A 24,250-nucleotide genomic window follows, 5' to 3' on the forward strand; every position below is an offset into this window, starting at 1 on the left:
CTACTGTGAATACTAGTAATTATGATCTAAATAAGTAGATTTACGTTGTTTCACCTATTTTTAATGATGAGTAAAAAGTCAATAACATTCAGAAGCTCAGGGCCATCTGAAATTTTTAATATGTTCAATGCATGTGATTGATGTCTAGAATTTTGCAAGTGTTTGTTGTTAGCTTCTTAATGTTATGTAAATTCTGATAAATGACACTTAACACACTACTCACAATTCTCGCAGGCATGGAGATCCAATAAGGAAAGGATCCAAGCAAAACAACACCAACATGGAAAGGAATATATTCTAATCCTTACAATTACTTCATAAAGGAAAGGCATAATCAAAGGGATTAAAGAATCATTAACAGAAGGCCTAAAGCTGGCAGCAAATCAATCAAGCAAATAAGCTGGCAGCAGATCAGTCAAGAAAATCGTGATTGATAGGTACAAATCAAGGAATCATCAATAGAGCCAAGCCATCAAGAGAAGAAAAAAAATCAAATCAAGCCAAAGAGTCAAGATAAATCCTTCAGCCAAGCACAAAATCGAATCATATCTGTCAAGAAGGAAGGAATGTGATTTACCATGCACATATCTAATATGGACATGGATTAGAAAATTGTCCCAATCAAGGGATTTCTCAAATCCTTGATTAAAGTATAACTCTCTTGGGTTTTTCTTACAAGAGCACAAGTATGTTCATATATATACCCCCCCGCTCAAACTTAGATGTGAAGTATGAACTTTACTTGAACTTATATTGTAATCTTCTTTTATCTTTCATAAAACTTTGTACACACTTGAGTGAACAATTGAAAAGAAAAGAGAAAGAGAAATCTGAGTGTAGGTTATACAGGTAGAAGTTGTGTCGAAGAAGAAGATCTGATTTGCATGTCAGACGGGGCTGTTAATTGTAACATTCAGTAACACCCAAGTTCTCAACAAACTCTTAAGGAAACCCTTGTAATCCAAGGGGACTGGACTAGGCAACACATCGGTGATCCGAACTAGTATAAATACACTATGTGTTATTTACTTACTGCAAGTTATTATTACTGTTTATTTATTCTACTAACATGCAGGTGAGTCGATTGGCCATTACAGGAAGTCGACTAAAGGAAATTTTAATTCACCCCCTCCCTCTTGACTTTCAATTGGTGTTAGAGTAGGTCTCACCTTTTAAGTGTTTAACCACACGTGAGCAAAGATCCACTGGCACACTATCAGATTCATGGTGCTCTACTTCAAGATGGACATTCTTCACACCGACCACCATACTTCAATGGACAACATTACTCTCACTGGAAAGACAAGTTCAAAATCTTTGTCTCTTCAAATGATCACCAAGCATGGATAGTTATCAAGAACGGACCAAAGCCTATTCCTGGACTGACTGACAAAAATGGCACTGAAAAACCATTTGATCCTGAATCATTTGACATCACTAAGGAACAACAAGAGGTAATTCAAACTAATGTTAGAGCTATAAGTTTGTTATATTGTGCAGTGAGCGGAGCTTATTATTACAAGATATCAACATGTGAAACTATAAAAGAAATGTGGGACAAACTAGAAGTGACTTATGAAGGAACCACCAAGGTAAATGAGGCTCGAATCAGTTCACTAGTAAATGAATATGAATTGTTCAAAATGGCCGAAGATGAAAATGTAGAAACTATGTTCTCAAGATTCAGTAAAATTGTCTGCGAACTCAAATCAGTTGGAATGGTGTATTCAAATGGACTTCAAGTTAGAAAATTTGTTAGAAGTCTTCCCAAAGCTTGGAAAACTAAGGCTGCCATTCTTGAAGATGGAGATCTGCAGAAAATGACATACGATGAACTTCGAGGCAACTTGATGGCCTATGAACAAAATCATATCAACAAGTACAATAAAATTGGAGAAGAAGTCCATGAAAATCAAGACGAAGGAATGGCTCTTATAAATCGAGGAGTGAGACAAATGCTTAGACAAAAAGGACAGAGACCTCAACAGGACTTTAAGAACAATGATTTCAAAAGAAATGATGATCGTTGCTACAACTGTAGAAAACCAGGACATATCAAACAAAACTGCCCATAACGGAGAAGAAGAAACGATCGAAGAAACGAGAACCCTAAGAGTCTCGGAGCATGGGATCAAGGAGAAACAACCGAAGATGATCATGATGAAATGGTCAATCTATGTTTCATGGCACTAGGTGAAACAAGTGAGGTATGATCCTTTAATTGTTCTAATTGTAATGACTTACTAAATTTTTTGGACATTGTTGCTGATGAATTACAGAAGGTTATTGACGAATACAATAAAATCGCTCAAGAAAAGAAAGATTGGCAGATTCTTCTCGAAGCAAGTCAGGTTGAAGTCGACTTACTAACAAAAGAATTAGAGGAAGTCAAAATGCAGTTGAACAACATCAGAGAGTCTCTAAGTCATAGTTCTGGCCGATCTAACAGAACTACGATCTATAGAAGAAATTCTTCTAATTGTAGTTCCAACATCTCAAATAGATCTAATTCTAAATCTTATTCTCCTAAATTTTCTACTAAAATTATTTGTTTCACTTGCGGTGATCTTGGTCACAAATATTTTAATTGTAGAAAATATTCTTCTGGAAAGTGGATTTGGAGACCAAAAGTTACTAATCATCAAGGACCCAAAAATGCTTGGGTACCTAAAAGAAACTAATCTTATTGTTTTGCAGGAGCAATCCAAGAAAACCTACAGAAAAGGAATTTGGGTACTTGACAGTGGATGCTTCAGACATATGTGCAGAAAGAAAGAAAACTTCAAAACTATAAAAAGAATAGATGGGGGATGTGTCAGATTTGAAGACAATGTTAAAGGGGAAGTAACTGGAGTCGGGACTATTACACTCAGCTCATCATGCAATCTAATCAAAGTGTATCTAGTTGAGGGACTCAAACATAACCTTCTCAGAATTAGTCAACTATGTGATGTTGGATTTCAAGTTACTTTCAACACAGCCAGCTGCATCATCAAACATCCTGAGAAAAAGCTAACTCTTATCGGAGATTGAGTTAATAACATATATGTTTTAAATAACGTTGATTTTCCATCTCTTACTGCAATCTCAAGTGATCCTTGGATATGTCATCGAAAGCTTGGACACACAAGTATGCATGCTCTTGAAAAACTTTCTAGACTTGAACTAGTCATTGGTCTGCCTAAACTAAAGTTTGAGAAAGATCATATTTATGACGCATGTCAAATGGGTAAGCAAACTCATTCATCCTTTAAAGGAAAAGATATTGTAAGTACTTTTAAACCCCTTCAGCTCTTTCACATGGATCTGTTTGGTCCTACTCGAACTACTAGCATTGGAGGTAAACAATATGCACTCGTAATTGTTGATGACTTCTCAAGGTTCACATGGATAATTTTTCTCACTCATAAAAATGAAGCTCTTGCTAACTTTGAAGTTTTTGCAGAAAAATTCAAAGAGATACAAGTTACTTCATCACAACAATTCATAGTGATCATGGTGGTGAATTCGAGAATAAAGCTTTTGAAGAATTATGCGCTCAAAATGGTTTCACTCAAAACTTCTCTTCACCCAGATAACCTCAACAAAATGGGGTTGCAGAAAGAAAAAATCGCTCACTACAAGATACAACAAGAACTATGCTTCTCGATCGAAATCTTCTCGATCATTTTTGGGCAGAAGCTGTAAGTACTGCTTGTCACATTCTTAACAGGTGTCTTAGCAGACCTATACTAAAGAAGACTCCATATGAACTATGGAGAGGTAATAAACCGAACATCAACTACTTTCATCTGTTTGGATGAAAATACTTCATCCACAATAACGATAAGAATAATCTTGGTAAGTTCGATCTAAGAAGTGACGAAGGTATTTTTCTAGGTTATGCTTCCATTAGCCGGGCCTTTCGTGTTTTTAATAAAAGAACTTTGAGTGTTGAAGAATCTGTTCATGTGGTATTTGATGACACTAATATAAGAATACAGGAAAGTGAAGCAGGCGAGGATGAAATTGATTCATTCAAACCAGCAAAAGATATTCCAAAAGTGTCCATTGGAAATCTCACTGAAAAGCCAGCTACTGCAGAAGCAGAGTCGACTACTCCAGCTGACAAAGTAAATATTCCCAGGGAATGGAGACACAATGTCCACTATCCTGAAAACTTCATTCTGGGAAAACTAGATGACAAAATCCAGACAATGTCCTCTCTCAAGAAACAAGCTTCATTGGTTCTCATATCCCAAATGGAACTAAAACAAATTAATGAAGCAATGAAAGATGAGTCATGGATACAGTAATGAAAGAAGAACTTGATCAATTCGAAAAGAATCGAGTGTGGACTCTTATTGAAAGACCTAAGAACTGTTCAGTAATAGGAACCAAGTGGGTATTTCGCAACAAATTGAACGAAAATGGAAAGGTTATTCGGAATAAAGCTAGCTCTAATCCTTCTCTTTGTGAGAATTTTGCAAATCTCATGAAAGGTGAATTTGAAATGAGTCTTATGGGTGAGCTCTCATTCTTTCTCGGTCTTCAAATTAAGCAGTCAGATAAAGGAATTTTTATAAATCAAGGTAAGTATGCAAAAGAGTAGATCAAAAAGTTTGGAATGGAAAAGGGTAAAGCCTTTGGAACTCCCATGAGTCCCTCCACTTGTCTAGAATCCGATACAACAGGAAAAGCAGTTGACAAAAAACTTTATCGAGGAATGATCGGGTCTCTATTATATCTCACTACTAGTCGACCAGACATCATGTCCAGCGTTTGCAAATGCGCATGATTTCAATCCGCTGCAAAGGAATCTCATCTCACCGTTATGAAACGAATCATTCGATATCTCATTAGATTGGAACCTCTGATGTGGGTTATGGTATCCTTTTTCTGAAAGTTTTGATTTAATTGGATATTCAGATGCTAACTTTGCAGGTGATAAAAATGACAGAAAAAGCACTAGTGGAACATGCCAATTTTTGGGAAAATCTCTTATTTCCTAGCATAGTAAGAAACAAATCTCCGTTGTCCTCTCAACTAATGAATTTGAGTATTTGGTAGTTGGAAGTTGTGGCACTCAACTACTTTGGATGATGCATCAACTTCTCGACTATGATTTATCCTTTGAGGGAGTACCTATTTTTTGCGATAATACTAGTGCTATTAGTCTATCTAAATATACCGTGCATCATTCTAGAGCTAAACACATAGATATCAAGCATCATTTTATTTGTGATCATGTTGAAAATGGTGATTTTGTGCTTGAATTTGTTGATTCTGAGATTCAGTTAGCCGATATCTTTACAAAACCTTTACTTGAGGAAATATTTTGTTTCCTTCAAAAATGTCTTGGCATTACCTTATTTATTAATTAAGTACCAGGTTTCTTGGCATTACTCTTTAAGTTGCCTTTACATGTTTCTGCTTATATTTGGTGTTTTGTTCTTTTCGATTATGCCAAAAGGGGAGAAAATTTGCCACCACAATTTTAAGACAGGGGAACCAAGTTCAAAGTTCGACACATTCATGAAGCCTTCAAGGAAGGGGGAGCCACATATATAGGGGGAGCTACCCATACTGCCATATCTCAGGGAAGTATCATTGTCTCTCCACACTCCATTTAAAATTGTGAATTAATTGTCATTATCAAAAGGGGGAGATTGTTAGCTTCTTAATGTTATGTGAATTCTGATAAATGACACTTAACACACTACTCACAATTCTCGCAGGCATGTAGATCAAATAAGGAAAGGATCCAAGCAAAACAACACCAACATGGAAAGCAATATATTCTGATCCTTACAATTACTTCATAACGGAAAGGCATAATCAAAGGGATTAAAGAATCATTAACAGAAGGCCTAAAGCTGGCAGCAAATCAATCAAGCAAATAAGCTGGTAGCAGATCAATCAAGCAAATCGTGATTGATAGGACCAGATCAAGGAATCATCAATCAGGCCAAGAATAGAGCCAAGCCATCAAGAGAAGAAAGGAAATAAGATCAAGCCAAAGATTCAGGATAAATCCTTCAGCCAAGCACATAATCGAATCATATCTATCAAGAAGGAAGGAATGCGATTTACCATGCACATATCTAATATGGACATATATCAGAAAATCGTCTCAATCAAGGGATTCCTCAAATCCTTGATTAAAGTATAACTCCCTTGGGTTTTCCTTACAAGAGCACAAGTCTGTTTATATATATATACCCCCTCAAACTTAGATGTGAAGTATGCACTTCACTTGAACTTATATTGTAATCTTCTTTTATCTTTCATAAAACTTTGTACACACTTGAGTGATCAATTGAAAAGAAAAGAGAACGAAAGATATGAGTGTAGGTTAGAGGTTATGTCGAAGAAGAAGATCTGATTTGCATATCAGACGGGGCTCTTAATTGTAACATTCTGTAACACCCAAGTTCTCAACAAGCTCTTAAGGAAACCCTTGTAACCCAAGGGAACTGGACTAGGCACCACATCGGTGATCCGAACCAGTATAAAAATACTCTGTGTTATTTACTTACTGCAAGTTATTATTACTATTTATTTATTCTACTAACGTGCAGGTGAGTCGACTGGCCATTACAGGAAGTCGACTAAAGGAAAATTTAATTCAGCCCCGCCCCTCTTGACTTTCATTTGCAGGCAAAATGAGAGGTCTTGTTCAATCTAGGATGTGTAGAGATGTTTTTTTTTAATTCATATATGTCATTGACAGACCTAATTACATGTATCCTAGTTTACCCCATTGATCTACTTTTTGAGAAATTATATGCCTAAAAGTCAAGATTGAATTCATAATATGGCTAAGTTTGAGAATAAAATTTCTTATATTTGCATGTTTAAGTTGTAATCATGTCTTTGTGTTAACCAATGTAAGTATGCGTTTGGTAGGGTGAAATCGTGTGGCAATGGAGCTTAAATAAAGTGGAATATGTTTGGTTCCGTGCCACGAAGCCGGGGAGTGAAATTTTATTTCACTTGGTAGTCAGATTTGCAACACACTTTTTGGGCGAAAAAACTACATCAATTTGTAGGATTTTTTTTCTACTCTTTTTCATCTTTTAATTATTTAATGTATTTTGAAGAATTAAACCTTGAGAATCGAATTATGAGTAGCTAAATCCTATCTTTCTAAGTTGCGGCTATGAATAATGTTAAGTATTGAAGCTTTAAATGAAGTTTGGTTATCATTATGAGTTATTCTTGTGTTCTTATTTTCATTGTTTTAATGTTTGATCACTATTGAGATATACATTTTTTTTTAACTCGGGAGAGGAATTGAGAGATAGAACGTGGAACATAAAAATCAAGATCATTCTTTGTGAAAATAAAAGTTGATTTGTATCTAGGATGGGGATATACCTAGTTTACCTAGCTAATCAAGAAAACAAAAGAGAGCATAATGCTTCGTAGTTGGTAAATTCTATCTCGTTTGATGATGTAGTTAAGTTATCAATTTTAAAAGACGGTTTGAGGTTCGAAAGACCATAATCGTATTATTAAACTCGTAAGTGATCAGTAACATGCTAACTAAATGGAGTCTAAAGTGAAATTTTTTTTGCATGAATTTATAGTAAAACCGTAGCCCTAGAATTTCCCAATTTATTGATAATTGAATTGAACCCCAAGTCGAATTCAAATCGTTGATATTTAAGTTTCGTAGTTGTTTATTGCAATTGTTTAGTTAAAAACAATATTCGGACTCTTTTTGCACACTTGTACTTAATTATAGTTATAAACAAAATTAGATACTTACTAGTCAAAAGTCCTTTCAGTTCAATAATTTGGCTCATAAAAATTACTATATTACTTATTTGACCATATACACTTGTGTGTACAAATTGAACCCAGCAGAAACCACCCTACAAGCCTAACCCTTTTGATTTGAATGACCTATATTTTTGAACTTATGACCTCCAGTGAGCACTTGATATGTTATGAACTTTTAAAAGCTAATTAAAGAGTTAGTTGAGTTTTGAGTAGAACTATATTTAAAGGAGAAAGGTGCACCCAAAAAAATAAAAATTGAAGCGTGAATACCACTTAGAGGGAATTAAAGAAAAATGTGTTTTAAAGAATAAATACATAATTTAACAATTCATATAATGACTGTCTTAGTAAAAAGATATTTTCAACTGAATTGATAAATTCTTACCTAAAATTAATAATTAAAAGAAGGTATTCGATAAAATCAATTATAAAAAAAGATATTAAGTAATTATATTTGCATCTAAAATTTTGATTTTTTAAAAATAAAAACATATGTTATACATTGAATGAGTGGATTGTCCATTGAGTTAATACATGAACTACTTACATTCATGCATACCTATTTCCTAGGTTCTATGAATCATTTTGAATAAGAATGTACTACATATTAATTTGGGGATTTAACATAGTGACTTTTGAAGTGATTTATCAACCTATAAATAGGGTTGTCATTCATTATTGTAACTTGTAAGTGACACTGGACGACATTTGAATAAAATAATCTTTACATTCTACTCATATTGCTTATGTTTTGCAACAATATGAAGTTTATTTAGATTTTAGAGTTGAGTCACCTTTGACTTTTTTTCGGTTTCCTAAATTTAGATTTTTTGGTTTTCCACCCGGTGTCCAGTGTTTGGTATCCACACTGGAGTCCGACTAAATCCAAATTAATTCGTGCTGGGAAGTCATATGGGGAGATGAAACCAGTGGTGGAGCCGAAGCCAGGATTTTTATTAAGGGTGTCCAAAAATAATGGTGTGTGGCTGTCAAAATAAAACAAAAAATATTGTGCTATTTGGGATCAAACTCAAACTCCTTCATTCAAATGGACACTCATTATCACTACGCCAAAGGCATAACTTTTGTTAAGGGTGTCCAACTTTAAATATATATCATTTAAATGTAGAATTTGACATATATATACAATATAATTTTCAACGAAGGGTGTCCAACTGGACACCCGGACACCCTGGGATGGCTATAGTTGCACCCCTGGATACAACGCTTCCTAACAAACGTGACTTTGTACCCCAGAGAGACTCGAATCCAAAACTTCTGATTAAGGATGAAGGAGTACTTAATTATTGTTCAACCATAACCCTTGTTGGTGGTGCTGCCTTTAACTTTCATGTACATGTTATGTATTGGTTGTTTTGATAATTGGTCTATATTTGAAGAATATCTATACAAAGTAACCAGTATGGACGCATCCACTTAAGTCAAATGAAGGAACCAAACAATACAACTTTCAAGAGACTAATGTGACTAAATTAGTCAACAAACTGCTCATGGATCATTGAGGGGGAAATCTTCTTTAAGATCAACAAACTCTTTAACATAAGATCCATAGCTTTTCTTCTCCCTTCCAAAATATTGGGGAAATTTATTTATTTTAATGTGAGTTATGGTTATCTAACTCATTATACCATATTGCTTTCTTTTAATAGTATGAAGTGCGTTTCAAGCTGGCATATTCGTCCATGATACCCTACTATTAGTGGAAACAAATCTAGTTACACAAATTAATTAAATATCTTATATTTACAATCCAAATAAACTATATAGTAAAGTGGGGTATCCACTTTGGCTAAATTTTAGAACCAATCGTCTCTTCGGTTGCACCTAGACACGTCTATGCAGTAAAATTAAAAGATCGTATATTTGGCTCAAAAGAAAAGTTGTTTTTATTTTCATTTTCTATTGAGTATTGAGTGGCACCTCTTTATCCATTCTTAGATAATTACTTTGTGATTGTAGACGCATAACGTGAGATCATCGGGTGCAACTGATATTCTGTCTGTCTCTATTTACTTGTTAAATATTTTTTAATTTGATTTGTTTTTACTTATCATTATCGACAAATCAAGAAAGAATAGTTTTTTCTTTCTATTATACCCTCAATTTATTAATATTGAGTTAATGTCTTTGAAAAATGCAGTGAGTAAATATGTTTTAAGACTCTATTAATTAATAGAGGTAAAATGGTAAAATCATTATATCAATCATTCTTTTCTTTTCTTATAGGTATGTCAAGTCAAAATCTGACAAGTAAAAAGAGACGGAGGGAATATTAGATACAGAGTTTGTAGTAGCACATGCCCAATATATATTATTTCCTTAGTCTCAATTTATGTGGTAACGTTCGAATTTCGAGAGTCAAACAATTTAAGTTTGATCGTGAAATTTGGGCATGAAAATTTAAGTTTTTTGAAATAGTTTTTTTTTTTTTAAAATTACGTAAAAAATATTTGAAGTCACAATTGATAATTTAAAAATATTTAAAAGATGTATGAAAAAATTACGATCAAAGATATACTCCCTCCGTCCCATTTTATATGACATCCCTTTCTATAAATAGTTGGACCACAATACTTGTCATTTTATAAAATTTATGCATAAATTACCGTATTTTGCCTATTATACCCTTGATAGAGTAGTTAATTAATCTTGAAAATGTATTCATCATTTATTATAAAATTGACTTAAGAAAACATTAAATAAGGGTAGAAGATTAAAGTTACATCATTCTTAATGCAAGTGCAAAGTAAAGAGGTGACATATAAAATGGAACGGAGGGAGTACTTATTTGAACCTCATAACCCGAAAAGTGACATATAAAGAAGGAGTACTTTTGGTTTCAATTTTTATGATACACATAAAATTTGAACAATCAATCAATTTTTAAAAATCACTTTTGGAGATTTTGAGTTGCTGATTATTGTAATTTATAGTACTTTTTACGTAATTTTAAAATAATATATGTTACTCTCCCTGTTTCAATTTATGTGATACCATAGAATTCAAGAATCAACCATATTTTGTATATGTCTTCTAAAATTTTAAATTGTTAATTATTGCAGTTTAAAGTACTTCTTATGTCATTTCAAATCATGGATGTTACTTTTATTTGGCCTAATTTATGTAGCACTGATAGAATTTCGAACGTCAATCAATTGTTTTTTATATGTTTTTTTAAATATTTTGAGTTGTCAGTTGTCATGATTTATAGTACTTTTATATCATCTTTAAATAGTATGTAGTATTTAAATTTTTAAGTTGTTTATTATTGTGATTTATATAATACATTTTACGTTATTTTAAATAATATATGTTACTTCTTCTGTCCCAATTTATATTAATAGTACTTTTATGTATTTTTTTTAAATATATAACGAATGAAAAAGAAAAACAATTAAATTAAAATAGAAAAATAACTATTTTACCTGAAATGACCAAAATAGCCTTTAAACAACAAATTGGCATGACAACTGCCAACTGCTTCCCAAGCGGCTTTTATATATAAAGAAGAATTTTTAATTGTAAAAAATAAAATTAGCATGCATTATACCTTGCATAACATGTTTTCTTTATTTTCCAGATTAGCATGTCATATTACATTTAAAGAGTTACCTATTATTGCAAATAAATTTTACTTTCTTCGTTATCTTATTAAAAATATTTGTTTTATATTACTTGATTACTTACTAAATTAAGATAGAAATAATTATTTTTTTCATTTTACCCCTATAATCAATATAGCTTTTGGAAGTTTAAACAAATTTTAAAGATCTAAGAATTTCTTTTTTCAAAAAGCTAGTTAATATAAACAAAGAGCAAAATAGTAAAGTTGATCAATCTATTAATGAAATGCATTTCCACAATCCCTTTCTTACCACTAAGCCATCAAAGAGTTCTGTTAAGATGTCCACAAACTAATGTACATATATATTTGTTTAATTTTCTAATACAAATAAAAAATCTAAAAAACAGTTCTTCCGAACCCGTAAACCAAAAAAACATAGACGATTGTGAGTGCATGCATACAATTACTCTTGTCCAAAATACCACAACTTTTTGGTCTCGTACGATTATTGGTGGATTTCATCAAAGACTTTGCATTACAATAGTTTAACATGCCATTATATGTTTCTTTCGTCTAATAGCTATCTAGAATAATCCTTTGCTCATCATGTAAAAAAGTTAGTGGAATAAACTTTATATATTTATTTGGAACATAGCTATATGTATATTCTTTTAATTAGTAAAGATGATAGATATAATATAAATAAAAGGGCTGAGATTTTGCGTGTGAAATCTAGCCACGCGTCCGCTATCACTATCATAGAATTGTGTATTCAAGATCATGTTTCTCAAGATTATGTTGTTGTTATGTTAGTTCCAAATCCCATACATCAATGATATGTATATATATTGTTGGATATATATTATTATATAAGTATATATTTAGATAAAAGTATTTGTTATAAAGTATTTATTTAAAATATTTTAATAAAAGATTTAATAGACCATTTAGGTGCTTATGTGTCATTTATTTACTTATATGATAGATAGTTTGGTGTATATAGTTTTAGATTATACAGTGAGATTAAATTATCGGTTCTTATAAATATAAAGTTTTAACTTTACAATTTAAGATGAAAATTGGACAAATTATCGATATGTTTATATCACAAAATGAAATACAATTATCTTGATTATGTTATTTGTGCTAGCGCATTTTGTATGTATTGAACGGAACTAGTAGAGATAGAGGTTTTAGATTGACTGACAAAAACATATTCTCCAAAATTGTTATATACATACTCATATTCTCAATCATGATATTACTATTTTGAGTTGTATATGCTAATTATCGTTTTGATTTATTAAAATGTGAAATCCTGAGATTGATCAATATGTATGGGATGATAATAATATATATTGGTGAAATAATTAGTTAATTAATGAAATTCATGTCTCGATATAGAGATTGATCATACATCTTTTTGAAAAGCTTAGAAGTTTGCATTGTGTCAAACCTTTCAAGAAAATTTATGAATTCGACATATGAAGTAAGTTAAGCAGTGCTCTAAAGAAAATTAATAGTGAATTATTTGTCAGTAATTTAATTTATTGATTATAATATGCAGTCTTAATATGGGGAATTACACAAGTGTTTAATGAAAAATATCAAAATATAAATGAAGTATTCAATTACGAATTATAGTGAAATGATTTGTAATTTAATTTGGTAAAAATAATTCAAATCATATTTTCAAAGTATTTCCACAATATGGAACCTTGCTAATTAATTTTTTGGCCCCTATCATGCTCATATAATTTAATTAGTATTCAAAATCTTATTTCTTGGTGAAAAAGGGAAAGACACTCATTTTTGTCTGGGTTTTGGACCGGATAAAAAAAGGCCTGTATATAGGTTCTTTCTAATGTCGAAGAAGAATAATGAGTTTTTCCACCCTACTTGTCCATCCGAATATTGAAAGCGTCCGACGATTAATTTACAATTATTATAAAAGACTGCAGAATTGATATCACACTTATGAATTTATTTGAAGATTTTGCCTACGCTTTGAGAAATATTTTTTGAATTAAATTTCATCAAGTTTATATATTCTAATTAGATGTTAATATGTATTTTAGGATATATATATTATTCATATAAACAATATGTTTCTAAAATACTTCCGCACATATTTTCTAATAATTGACATCAAAAACCTACTTGCATCTAATGTTAAGATAACTTGATTATATGTTCATATGTGATAACATTTATGTCATGCTAGTTCATGATTTTCATTGTTATTGGGAGAAAAATGGTCTGGTTGATCTTCTATGGAAAAAACAATTTAAAACAATTGTGGATTACCTTTCTAGAGCCTTTTCTTTTCTTTTGTTTTTTGGTCCAAGTAACTTTAATTGGTTTTTTTGATTGGTCAAATCAAGTTGTAAAATAGATGAAGGAGGATATATGTTCGTATGATTTATCCATTCGATGCTTGACATAGTACTTAAATGGTGGTGGCCTACACTATTCAATCATTGAATTTATTTTATTTTTAAGAAAATCTTTTCTTTTGTCCAATAATCATATGAGCATTATTATTACTCCACTTCTTAAGAAAATATTTTCTTACTCGTTGTTGAGTTTTAGCAAGGTGTGAAATGGAAATAAGAAGAGAACATGGAAAAAGTGGGGGAACCAATTTGGAGGGAAAATGAAAAAGTCATTTCAAATGAAAAGTCTTTGAAGATGAAAAGTCATTTCTCCCATATTGGTAGAAGAAAGGAAAATTGTTGTCCTTATAATATGAAACACTTCCTTTAGTTCTTAAAAGGTTAAGAAGAAGGTGCTCCTCACGCTGTCGTCATCGCTCGCTCGGCCTCGGTTTCGGCAATTGATTGATAATATTTTTGGACAAAATTTATTTAATCAATCTCATTAATTGATTTCCTTTTTCTTATAAATTAACTCAGAATGTTAGTTAATTAATAGAATTAATTTCACGTAACAGAATTGTTTGAAATTTGCGTGTAACGGTAAAGTCGTCTGAAGGGATCTGCTCCTTCCGAAAAGACGTTATTTTTTCCAAAAGACACAACGTTCTGGAAAGACATGTCTGAACAGATACGTTCACACCATGGTCCGAACAGACGCGTTCCTTGCTGCAAGTGGCCATAAATAGAGAGTCTTTTTCGTTTTTCAACACTGAAATTTTTTCCTTTCTACATACATTTTCTTACAAAAATAAAATTGTCGATCGATCGAGTCTATGTGTGCTCTCGTTGTTGTTCTTGTGTTTGTTGAAATTAGTGAAGTTTGAGGTACCGCTACTTCTCTAATAGTTAATCTGTTTTATCTTGGGAGGAATTATTTTTAACCTCGGGTACTTGAGGGGATTAAATTTCTCAAGGAAACACAGTGGGTTCTGTGGACTCGAATTTTTATTTTCTCTCTGTTTCATCTTTTTTCTATATTTGTTTTTTCCAAACTTGAATATAGGAGATAACAAGCTTAAGAAATTTAATTTGGTTTCTGTGTTTGAGGTTTTTGGAGATTAAAATCTTTTATGGTTTTCTACTCTATTTACAACAACAACAACATACCCAGTGAAATCCCACTAGGTGGGATCTGGGGAGGGTAGAGTGTACGCAGACCTCGCCACTACCTCGTAGAGGTAGAGAGGCTGTTTCCAAGAGACCTTCAGCTCAAGTACATCAAATCCAAGTAAAAGGCGAGGAAAACAATGTATAAAACATAAAATCCAATAAGAAAGAAAGTATATAATCAACAAAGGAGACAATAACATCCAAAGAACAATGCGATAAGTGAAATGCAGTAAACAACAAAAGGCTGTAGGTAACACAGACAGGAACTACAAGTGCAAGGCTAGGACTACTACAAACACTAACAACCCATACCCTCTCAAGAGAGGACAACACGCTAGCCCTACTAACCTTCAACCTTAATACACGACCTCCACTCCTTCCTATCTAGAGTCATGTCTTCGGTAATGCGAAGCTGAGCCAAGTCTTGTCTAATCACCTCTCCCCAATACTTCTTAGGCCTACCTCTACCCCTCCGCGTACCATCTACAACCAGCCCCTCACACCTCCTCACTGGGGCGTCTGCGCATCGTCTCTTCACATGTCCAAACCATCTCAATCTCGCTTCCCTCAGCATGTCCACCACAGAGGCCACTCCTACCTTCTCCCGGATAACTTCATTTCTAATCTTATCACTCCTAGTGTGCCCACACATCCATCTCAACATCCTCATCTCCGCATCATGAATTTTCTGGACATGTGAGTTCTTGACTGGCCAACACTCCGCTCCATACAACAAGGCCGGTCTAACTACCACTCTGTAAAACTTACCTTTAAGTCTAGGTGGAATTTTCTTATCACACAAGACTCCAGAGGCAAGCCTCAATTTCATCCAAGCAACCCCAATGCGATGTGTGACATCATCATCGATGTCGCCACTCCCTTGAATTACAGACCCAAGATTCTTAAAACTTTCTTTCTTGGGGATGATCTGTGTGGCTAGTCTCACATCCACATCTGCCTCATCTAACGCATCACTAAATTTGCACCCCAAATATTCTGTTTTGGTCCTACTCAACCTGAACCCTTTGGACTCCAGCGTTTGTCTCCACACCTCCAACCTCGCACTAACTCTGTCCCGCGTCTCATCAATCAGTACTATGTCATCCGCAAATAACATACACCATGGGACCCTCTCCTGAATAGACCGCGTCAACTCATCCATCACCAAAGCAAATAGAAATAGGCTAAGGACTGATCCTTGGTGCAGCCCCATCTCAGCTGGGAAATGTTCCGAGTCACCTCCAACCGTTCTAACCCGAGTCTTGGCTCCACCGTACATGTCCTTTATCGCCCTAATATAAATCATCGGGACACCTTTAGCCTCCAAGCACCTCCAAAGGACATTCCTCGGTACTTTGTCATAGGCCTTTTCAAGGTCAATGAACACCATATGTAGGTCTCTATTTTAAAACAGAGGACATTTCTACTCTATTTGAATTTTAAAATTCATTCTATTAATTATTAAAAAAATATAAAAACTTTATCATTAAATCAGAAACAGGCTGTGTAATGATTTACTCTTTTACTGTTAGTATTTCACATACTAAATTGTCTGTCATTTGTGACAGAAAAATGACAAATTCAAGTCAAGTAAATGTTGGAATAGAGAGTGTTGCAACAACATCGATTGCACACAATCGTTCAAGTGCTACCCATGCACTGGTTGAGAAACCTGCAAAGTTTTCTAGAGTCGACTTCAAAAGATGGCAGTAGAAAATGTTCTTCTATCTGACTACGTTGAGTCTGCAGAGGTTCATTAGTGATAACGTTCCTGTTCTGTCGAATGAAACTCCGGCCGAAGAACGATTCTTGGTGATAGAAGCATGGAAACACTCAGATTTTTTGTGTAAAAACTTTATTCTGAGTGGCCTGTAAGATGATATGTACAATGTGTACAACAGTGTCAAGACCTCAAAAGAACTCTGGGATGCTTTAGAAAAGAAGTACAAAACAGAGGATGCCGAAATGAAGAAGTTCATTGTGGCAAAATTTTTGGACTATAAGATGATATACAGTAAAATCGTCGTCACCCAAGTTTAAGAACTGCAGGTCATAATCCATGATCTCCTTGCTGAATGTATAAATTTATTTAATGCCTATATTGAACATAGTTAGTCTATTCTTAATACTCACATAATCTTTAATGTAGGATTGATTGTGAATGATGCTTTTCAAGTGGCGGCCATTGAGAAGTTACCTCCATTGTGGAAGGACTTCAAAAACTACTTGAAACATAAACACAAGGAGAAGACTGTTGAAGATCTCATGGTAAGGCTAAGAATATAAGAAGATAACAAGGCCGCAGAAAAGAGGTCATGTGGTAATTCAACAATATTTAGAAAACCCCTCAAAATCAAAGAAAAGAAAAAAAAACATCTGGTCCAAAGAGCAATCCTCCTAAGAAGAAATTCAATGGAAACTGTTTCAATTGTGGCAAACATAGTCATAGGGCTACTGAATGTCGGGGTCCCAAGAAGGACAAAAAGAAAGATCAAGCAAATTTGGCTGAATCCAAAGAAGAGATAGACGGTCTCTGTGCAATGCTTTTAGAATGCAACTTGGTTGGAAATCCAAGAGAATGGTGGATAGATTCTGGTGCCTCGTGCCATGTTTGTGCCTACAAAGAATTATTTGCATCATATACTCCAACACCAGCAGACGAGAAGTTGTTTATGGCGAACTCCGCTGCTGCAAAGGTTGAAGGAACTGGCAAGGTCCACTTAAAGATGACATCGGGCAAGGTGGTGACTTTGAACAAGGTCTTGTATGTTTCGAAATTGTGAAAGAACTTAGTTTCTATACCAGTTCTTACGAAGAAATGGATTCAAATGTGTATTTGTTTCTGATAAAGTTGTAGTAAGTAAGAATGAGATGTATGTAGAAAAATGTTACCTCACTGAGGGCCTCTTCAAACTCAATGTAATTGCAGTTGATATGAATAAAGATTATGTTTTTTCTTACTTGCTTGAGTCTAAATGTTTATGGCATGAACGTTTGGGACACATCAATAACAAAATCTTGCAAAAACTGATTAACTTAAATGTTTTGCCTAGATTTAAGTGCAATAAATCAAAATGTCAAGTTTGCGTTGAATCTACGTATGCTAAGCATCCTTATAAATTTGTCGAAAGGAATTTATACCCCTTAGAACTAATTCACATTGACATTTGTAACATGAAGTCAACACCATCACGTGGTGGAAAAAAGTATTTCATAACTTTTATTGACAATTGCACTAGATACTGTTATGTCTTTTTGCTAAATGGTAAGGATAAAACAATAGATGCATTTAGGCAATATAAAACTGAAGTTGAAAATCAGTTGGATAAAAAGATTAAAATGATCAGAAGTGATAGAGGTGGAGAAGATGAATCTTCATTTGTAGAAATATGTTTGGAAAATGGAATCATTCATCAAACTACTGCTCCTTATTCTCCTCAATTTAATGGAATTGCGGAAAAAAAAAACCAAACTTTTAACGAAAGTGATGAATGCCTTACTTATAAGTTCAGGTTTACCACAAAACTTGTGGGGGGAGGGGGGGGGGGGAGAAGCTATCCTTACAACAAATCGAATGTTCAATAGAGTGCCTCACACCAAGACACATGTTATTCGATATGAGAAATGGAAAGGTAGAAACCCCAACTTGAAATATTTTAAAGTGTGGGGGTGTCTAGCCAAAGTGCAGGTTCCAATATCTTAGAGGGTGAAAATAGGACCAAAGATTGTGGATTGTGTATTCATTGGATATGCCACAAATAGTAAGGCATGTCTTGGTTCATAAGTTTGAACATCCAGATATTCATGACAATACGGTAATGGAATCAGATAATGCTGAATTCTTTGAACATATCTATCCGTGTAAAACTAGACTTGAGTCATCTAGTGGGGGGGGGGGGGGGGTCTAAACGACCTCAAGAAGAACCAAAAGAAAATGTACCTAATGAAGAGAGTCCAAGGCGCAATAAACGTCAACAGACAACTACTTCATTTGGATCTGACTTTGTAACATTCTTTCTTGAAAGTGAGCCTCAAACGTTCAAGGAAGTTATGTTGTCTAGCGACTCAACCTCTTGGAAGGAGGCTGTTAATAATGAGATTGAATCAATCTTAAGCAATCATACTTGGGAGTTGGTTGATCTTCTTCTAGGAAACAAACCCTTGGGTTCGAAATGGGATTTCAAAAGGAAGATGAAAGATGATGGAACTATTGACAAATATAAAGCAAGACTTGTTGTCAAAGGATTTAGACAGAAAGAAGGTCTTGATTATTTTGACACATACTTGCCAGTGACTAGGATTACATCAATTCGAATGTTAATTGCCTTAGCTACAGTATACGATCTTGAAATCTATCAAATGGATGTGAAAACCGCCTTCTTAAATGAAGAACTGGAAGAAGAGATTTACATGGAACAGCCTGAGGGTTTCGTAGTTCCCGATAAAGAAAAGAAAGTATGCAAACTTGTTAAGTCACTTTATGAACTAAAACAAGCACCAAAACAATGGCATGCAAAGTTTGATCAAACCATGTTGGCAAATGAATTTAAGATCAATTAATGTGATAAATGTGTCTACATTGAAGACGTTCCAAATCAGGAAGTCATTGTCTGCCTATATGTGGATGACATGTTGATAATGAGCAAGGACATTGCTAATGTAAAAGCTACTAAGCGTATGCTCGCTAGTAAGTTTGATATGAAAGATCTAGGAGTTGTCAATTTGATATTGGGAATTAAGATTCATAAAACTCCCAACGGTCTAGCATTGTCTCAATCTCATTACATTTGAAAGATACTTGAAAAGTTCAAGTACTTGAATTTCAAAAGGGCAAAGACTCCAATTGATGTGAACCTTAATCTTGCTAAGAATAAAGGTGAAAGTCAGTCTCAATTGGATTATGCCAGAGTATTGGGAAGTTTGATGTATGTTGATGTGACGCCAAAAATACATATTTTTAATCATTATTTGCCTCACATTTATTATTTATATCTGTCTTTTTGAGCATTAATTTTATGAATTGTGCTAAATAGTATATTTTATTTGTATGAGTAAATTGATGTAAAGTTGAAAAAGTTTGGAGCTAAAACAAATTAAAAATGAAAGATTATAGAAGAAAATCAAGAAGACAGCTTAATAGATTAAATTGAATATAATAATATATAAAATGATATGCTGCAAAGTGCACATTCAATTGGAAACTTGAATGGAGAATATTGCTGCCAACCACGTGGCAGATTCTGAAGGCAGTGGCCAATTGAGGAGCTGCGCACAATCTTAAAGGCGGCGGACAGAACGCGTACAACAATTCCAACTCAGTTTTGGTTTTGGTTTCCTCGTTTATTTTGGTCTCAGTTATTTTATTTAGGATTTTCTGCATCTATAAATAGTCCATAGAAATAATTATTGGACAACCAATATATAGTAAGGAGGAGGCACTTTTGAAGAGAAAGTTGTCAATACTTTTTAGGGTTCTTTTCTTCTTCTTGTTTTCTTAGATATTAGTGGCTAAAGCTCTTGTTTTGGGGTTGTAGCTATGGATTCAATGTTGATTATTTAAGGTCTTTGAATTAATTCTTGGTTGTCATTGTAAGTTACTTCTAGCTATATTCTTGTTTTAGTATTTTATGCTTGCGCACCATAAGATAAATATATTGTCTAATCTTAAAATCGGGAAATGAGAGGTTAGATAGACCAGAGAATATAGAGAGCTCGGTCCACTCATTAAATTGAGGTGATTAGTGTTCAAGAGTGACGCCCAGACTAACACCTTGCTTGGTTACGAAATATGATGAAATATAAATGTTCACCAGTTAGTCTATTTATCCCCGCTCAACGATGTAGTTAGATAGCTAACTGGGGTAGGCGACAAGAGGCGTATAACCCGGATCATATCATCAACCCTATAAACCGGTAACTTGACAACTAAAATTAGTTCTAAGCCAAAAATATGAAACATGAAATCCAATACATGCTGCAGCCCTAGGATTTTCCAACAATTGTAAGTAATTTTATTATTTTGTTCCTGCATTCTTCTCTTTTGGCTCTCTTAAATAAATAATTAGATCAGTATAATTTAGTAAAAATAGTTAATTGACAAGTCCTTTGGGTTCAATAATTTGGTTCTTTTAAGAGCCACTATATTACTTGCGCGACCACGTACATTTGTGCGTGCAATTGGGAGCAACATATGTCATGAACTGTACACGACCATACATAGCCTACGTTATAAGTAAACTGAGGCGATACACAAATAATCCCAATCAAAATCATTGGATGACAATGAAGAGATTTTTGGGGTACTTAGATGACACTTAAAACTATGCTTTGAATTACAACAAATATCCACCAGTTGTTGAAGGATATAATGATGCAAATTGAATTATTGGGTCAACTGAAACGAAATCCACGAGTGGATATGTTTTCACTATTAGTGGAGGAGCAATATCTTGGAAATCATCCAAACAAACATGTATAGCTCGCTCTACAATAGAGTCTGAATTCATCGCCTTAGACAAGACAGGTGAAGAAGCTGAATGACTCTGAAATTTCTTAGAAGACCGATATCGATGAATTCCAAAACACTATTTCAGACTCTCCCCGATATGGAAAGGGGCCTTCCTTAGTATTAGTATCCCACACTTCGAATTGGAGTTCCCCTCTAATTCAGGTTGGGATGCTGGATCCTCAGCCCTACACTTTTTTGGGGGAGAATCACTCAGCGCGGGGCCTCCCGTGTGAGGTCAGGTGATAGTCAACAACTCAGGCAGGAAATGCTGAAAAACGGCTGGCTAAGATCAAGCTCATCTATCTCATCCTTGAAAATGAGATAGATGTTGTCTTTTGGTCTTGGGGCGAGCTCGGATATTCCGTTTTGGCCTAAACCAATGGCCCCGATATGCATACACTACGATAGTCAAGATGCAATAGAAAGGGTTGGAAGTGTTATGTACAACGGGAAGTCTCGTCACATACAATGAAGACATAACTCTGTTAGATAAATACTCTCTAGTGGAATTATTACAATTGACTATGTAAAGTCAAAGGATAATATGTCAGATCTACTTACAAAAGGCCTAACTAGAGAGGGAGTTGAGAGATCATCGACGAAAATGGGACTATGACCGAAAACAAGTCATCGTGGCGGTAACTCTACCTAGAAGACTGGAGATCCCAAGATCTAGGTTCAAGGAGATCAAACAAAGTCATAGATGACGGTTCAACATTGTCAAAATTTATTTTATGGTCCATTCTCATGATGAGACAATGTTCAGTAACCAGGATAAAAGCATAATGCTTTTTAATGGTTTCTAAGTTTGATACATGGTATATCAAATAGTGTATCTATGGGATAACACCGTTAGAAACCACCTACTTATCCAGATGTGATTCCTTACTTACGAGACACCCAAGTTTTTCATACATATGTTTTAACAATAGTCATTCCCCATTCATGTGGGGGATTGTTGGGTTTTAGCAAGGTGTGAAATGGAAATAAGAAGAGAAAATGGAAAAAGTGGGGGAACCAATTTGGAGGGAAAATGAAAAAGTCATTTCAAATGAAAAGTCTTTGAAGATGAAAAGTCATTTCTCTCATATTGGTAGAAGAAAAGAAAATTGCTGTCCTTATATTAGGAAACACTTCCTTAATTTAGTTCTCAAAGGGTTAAGAAGAAGGTGTCCCCTCGCGCCGTCGTCGTCGCTCGCTCGGCTTCGGCAAATGATTAATATTTTTGGACAAAATTTATTTAATCAATCTCATTAATTGATTTCCTTTTTCTTATAAATTAATTCAGAATGTTAGTTTATTAACAGAATTAATTTCGCGTAACAGAATTATTTGAAATTCGCGCGTAACGGTAAAGTTGTCTGAATAGATCTATTCCTTCCGAAAAGACGTTATTTTTCCCAAAAGACACAATGTTCTGGAAAGACATGTCTGAACAGATACGTTCACACCATGGTCCGAACAAACGCGTTCCTTGCTGCAAGTGGCTATAAATAGAGTCTTTTTCCATTTTTCAACACTGAAATTTTTTCCTCTCTGCATACATTTTCTTACAAAAATAAAATTGTCGATCAACTGAGTATATGTGCTCTCGTTGTTGTTCTTGCGTTCGCTGAGATTAGTGAAGTTTGAGGTACCGCTACTTCTCTAATATTTAATCCGTTTTATCTTGGGAGGGATTAATCTGTAACCTCGGGTACTTGAGGGATTAAATTTCTTAAGGAAACACAGTGGGTTCTGTGGACTCGGATTTTTATTTTCTCTCTATTTCATCTTTTTTCTGTTTCTGTTTTTCCTAACCTGAATACAGAAGATAACACTCATAACTAAACATGAGAAAATAAATTAGAAATCAACTTGTTTTTCAAAAAAATATTTTTCAAGAAACACAATTGACAACAAAATGTGGAAAACCTAATTATATTCAAGTTATTAGGTCACTTACAACATCTAGGTATATCCAGTTCACTAGGGGCAATTTTGAGACAACTACAAAATTGTTTTATTTGTTCATTATATTAAACATATATATTTATTTTTATTTCTCATGTCATTTTATAATATAACAAGAGAAAAATATTTAATAAATAATGATTTTATTTACCCTTAACATTAATTAATTACTTATTCTCTAAATCATTTCTCAAATTTAAGATAGAACATCAATTAATATGAGAATTATATATAAAATATTCATATCAATTATTATTTTTTAAGATCCATGCAAAATTTAAATTGAAAAAGAAAATAAATAAATGGTGAAGTAACAAGTGAGACTTGCTTAAATGATTAAACACCTCCACTATCAATCTTTAGGTTGAAAATTCGAGTCTAACTAAAGGGTAAGTGAGAACTCAGAACATATACACTTTAATCCTCCAAGTGATGGAAGAAAAAAAATGGGCATATTCTTACCGTAGAGATTTTATGAATACAATAAACCTCGATTGTATTTTACGGAAGAGTTCTTCCTCAATATATATATAGGATGTTACATAAAGTGTAGTTGAATATAAACTCCCCTAGAGATAAACTATAAATATGAATTTTAATAGAATATAGTTACTACATATGTGTAACCTCACTATTATGATGTCCTAACACTTACAATAAAGAATACTAACAAGAAAAGGACTCTAATTACTGTTAGCAACTATAAGAACACTGGTCGACCTCCAAAAATATATTTATAGAAAGCATCAATATTCAATTTCTTTCTTTTTCACTATATTTACCAAGTAGGAGTTAAATTGACAAGTGTCATCTTTTGATACTATCAAGTTGTAATCATTGAGTCATTGTGATTGTACTATTTTATTTGGGTATTATATTTATTCTGTT

At 33.7% G+C, this 24,250-nt stretch overlaps 1 protein-coding gene across 1 annotated transcript; it reads right to left on the reverse strand.

The window, feature by feature from the left end:
* Positions 1-14,295: 14,295 nt before the first annotated feature.
* LOC125829275 (uncharacterized) lies at positions 14,296-16,291 on the reverse strand. The gene is made up of 2 exons (XM_049508525.1): positions 15,953-16,291; positions 14,296-14,457 (listed from the first exon to the last, which is right to left on the reverse strand). The coding sequence occupies exons 1-2, from the start codon at positions 16,289-16,291 to the stop codon at positions 14,296-14,298; spliced, it is 501 nt and encodes a 166-aa protein (XP_049364482.1).
* Between the last annotated feature and the right edge of the window lie 7,959 nt (positions 16,292-24,250).

This window comes from Solanum verrucosum, unplaced genomic scaffold, assembly GCF_900185275.1.
Source record: "Solanum verrucosum unplaced genomic scaffold, falcon-dt-bn FXZP01000028.1, whole genome shotgun sequence".
Lineage (NCBI taxonomy): Eukaryota > Viridiplantae > Streptophyta > Magnoliopsida > Solanales > Solanaceae > Solanum > Solanum verrucosum.

Excerpts from the sequence above, each read along its gene's own strand:
- LOC125829275 (XM_049508525.1), bottom strand. The coding sequence starts at position 16,291 with ATGGTGTTCATTGACCTTGAAAAGGCCTATGACAAAGTACCGAGGAAT. Across the intron at positions 14,458-15,952 it reads GAGTTAGTGCGAGGTTGGAG|CAAGGAACGCGTCTGTTCGG; the intron begins GTGTGGAGACAA and ends GGCCACTTGCAG.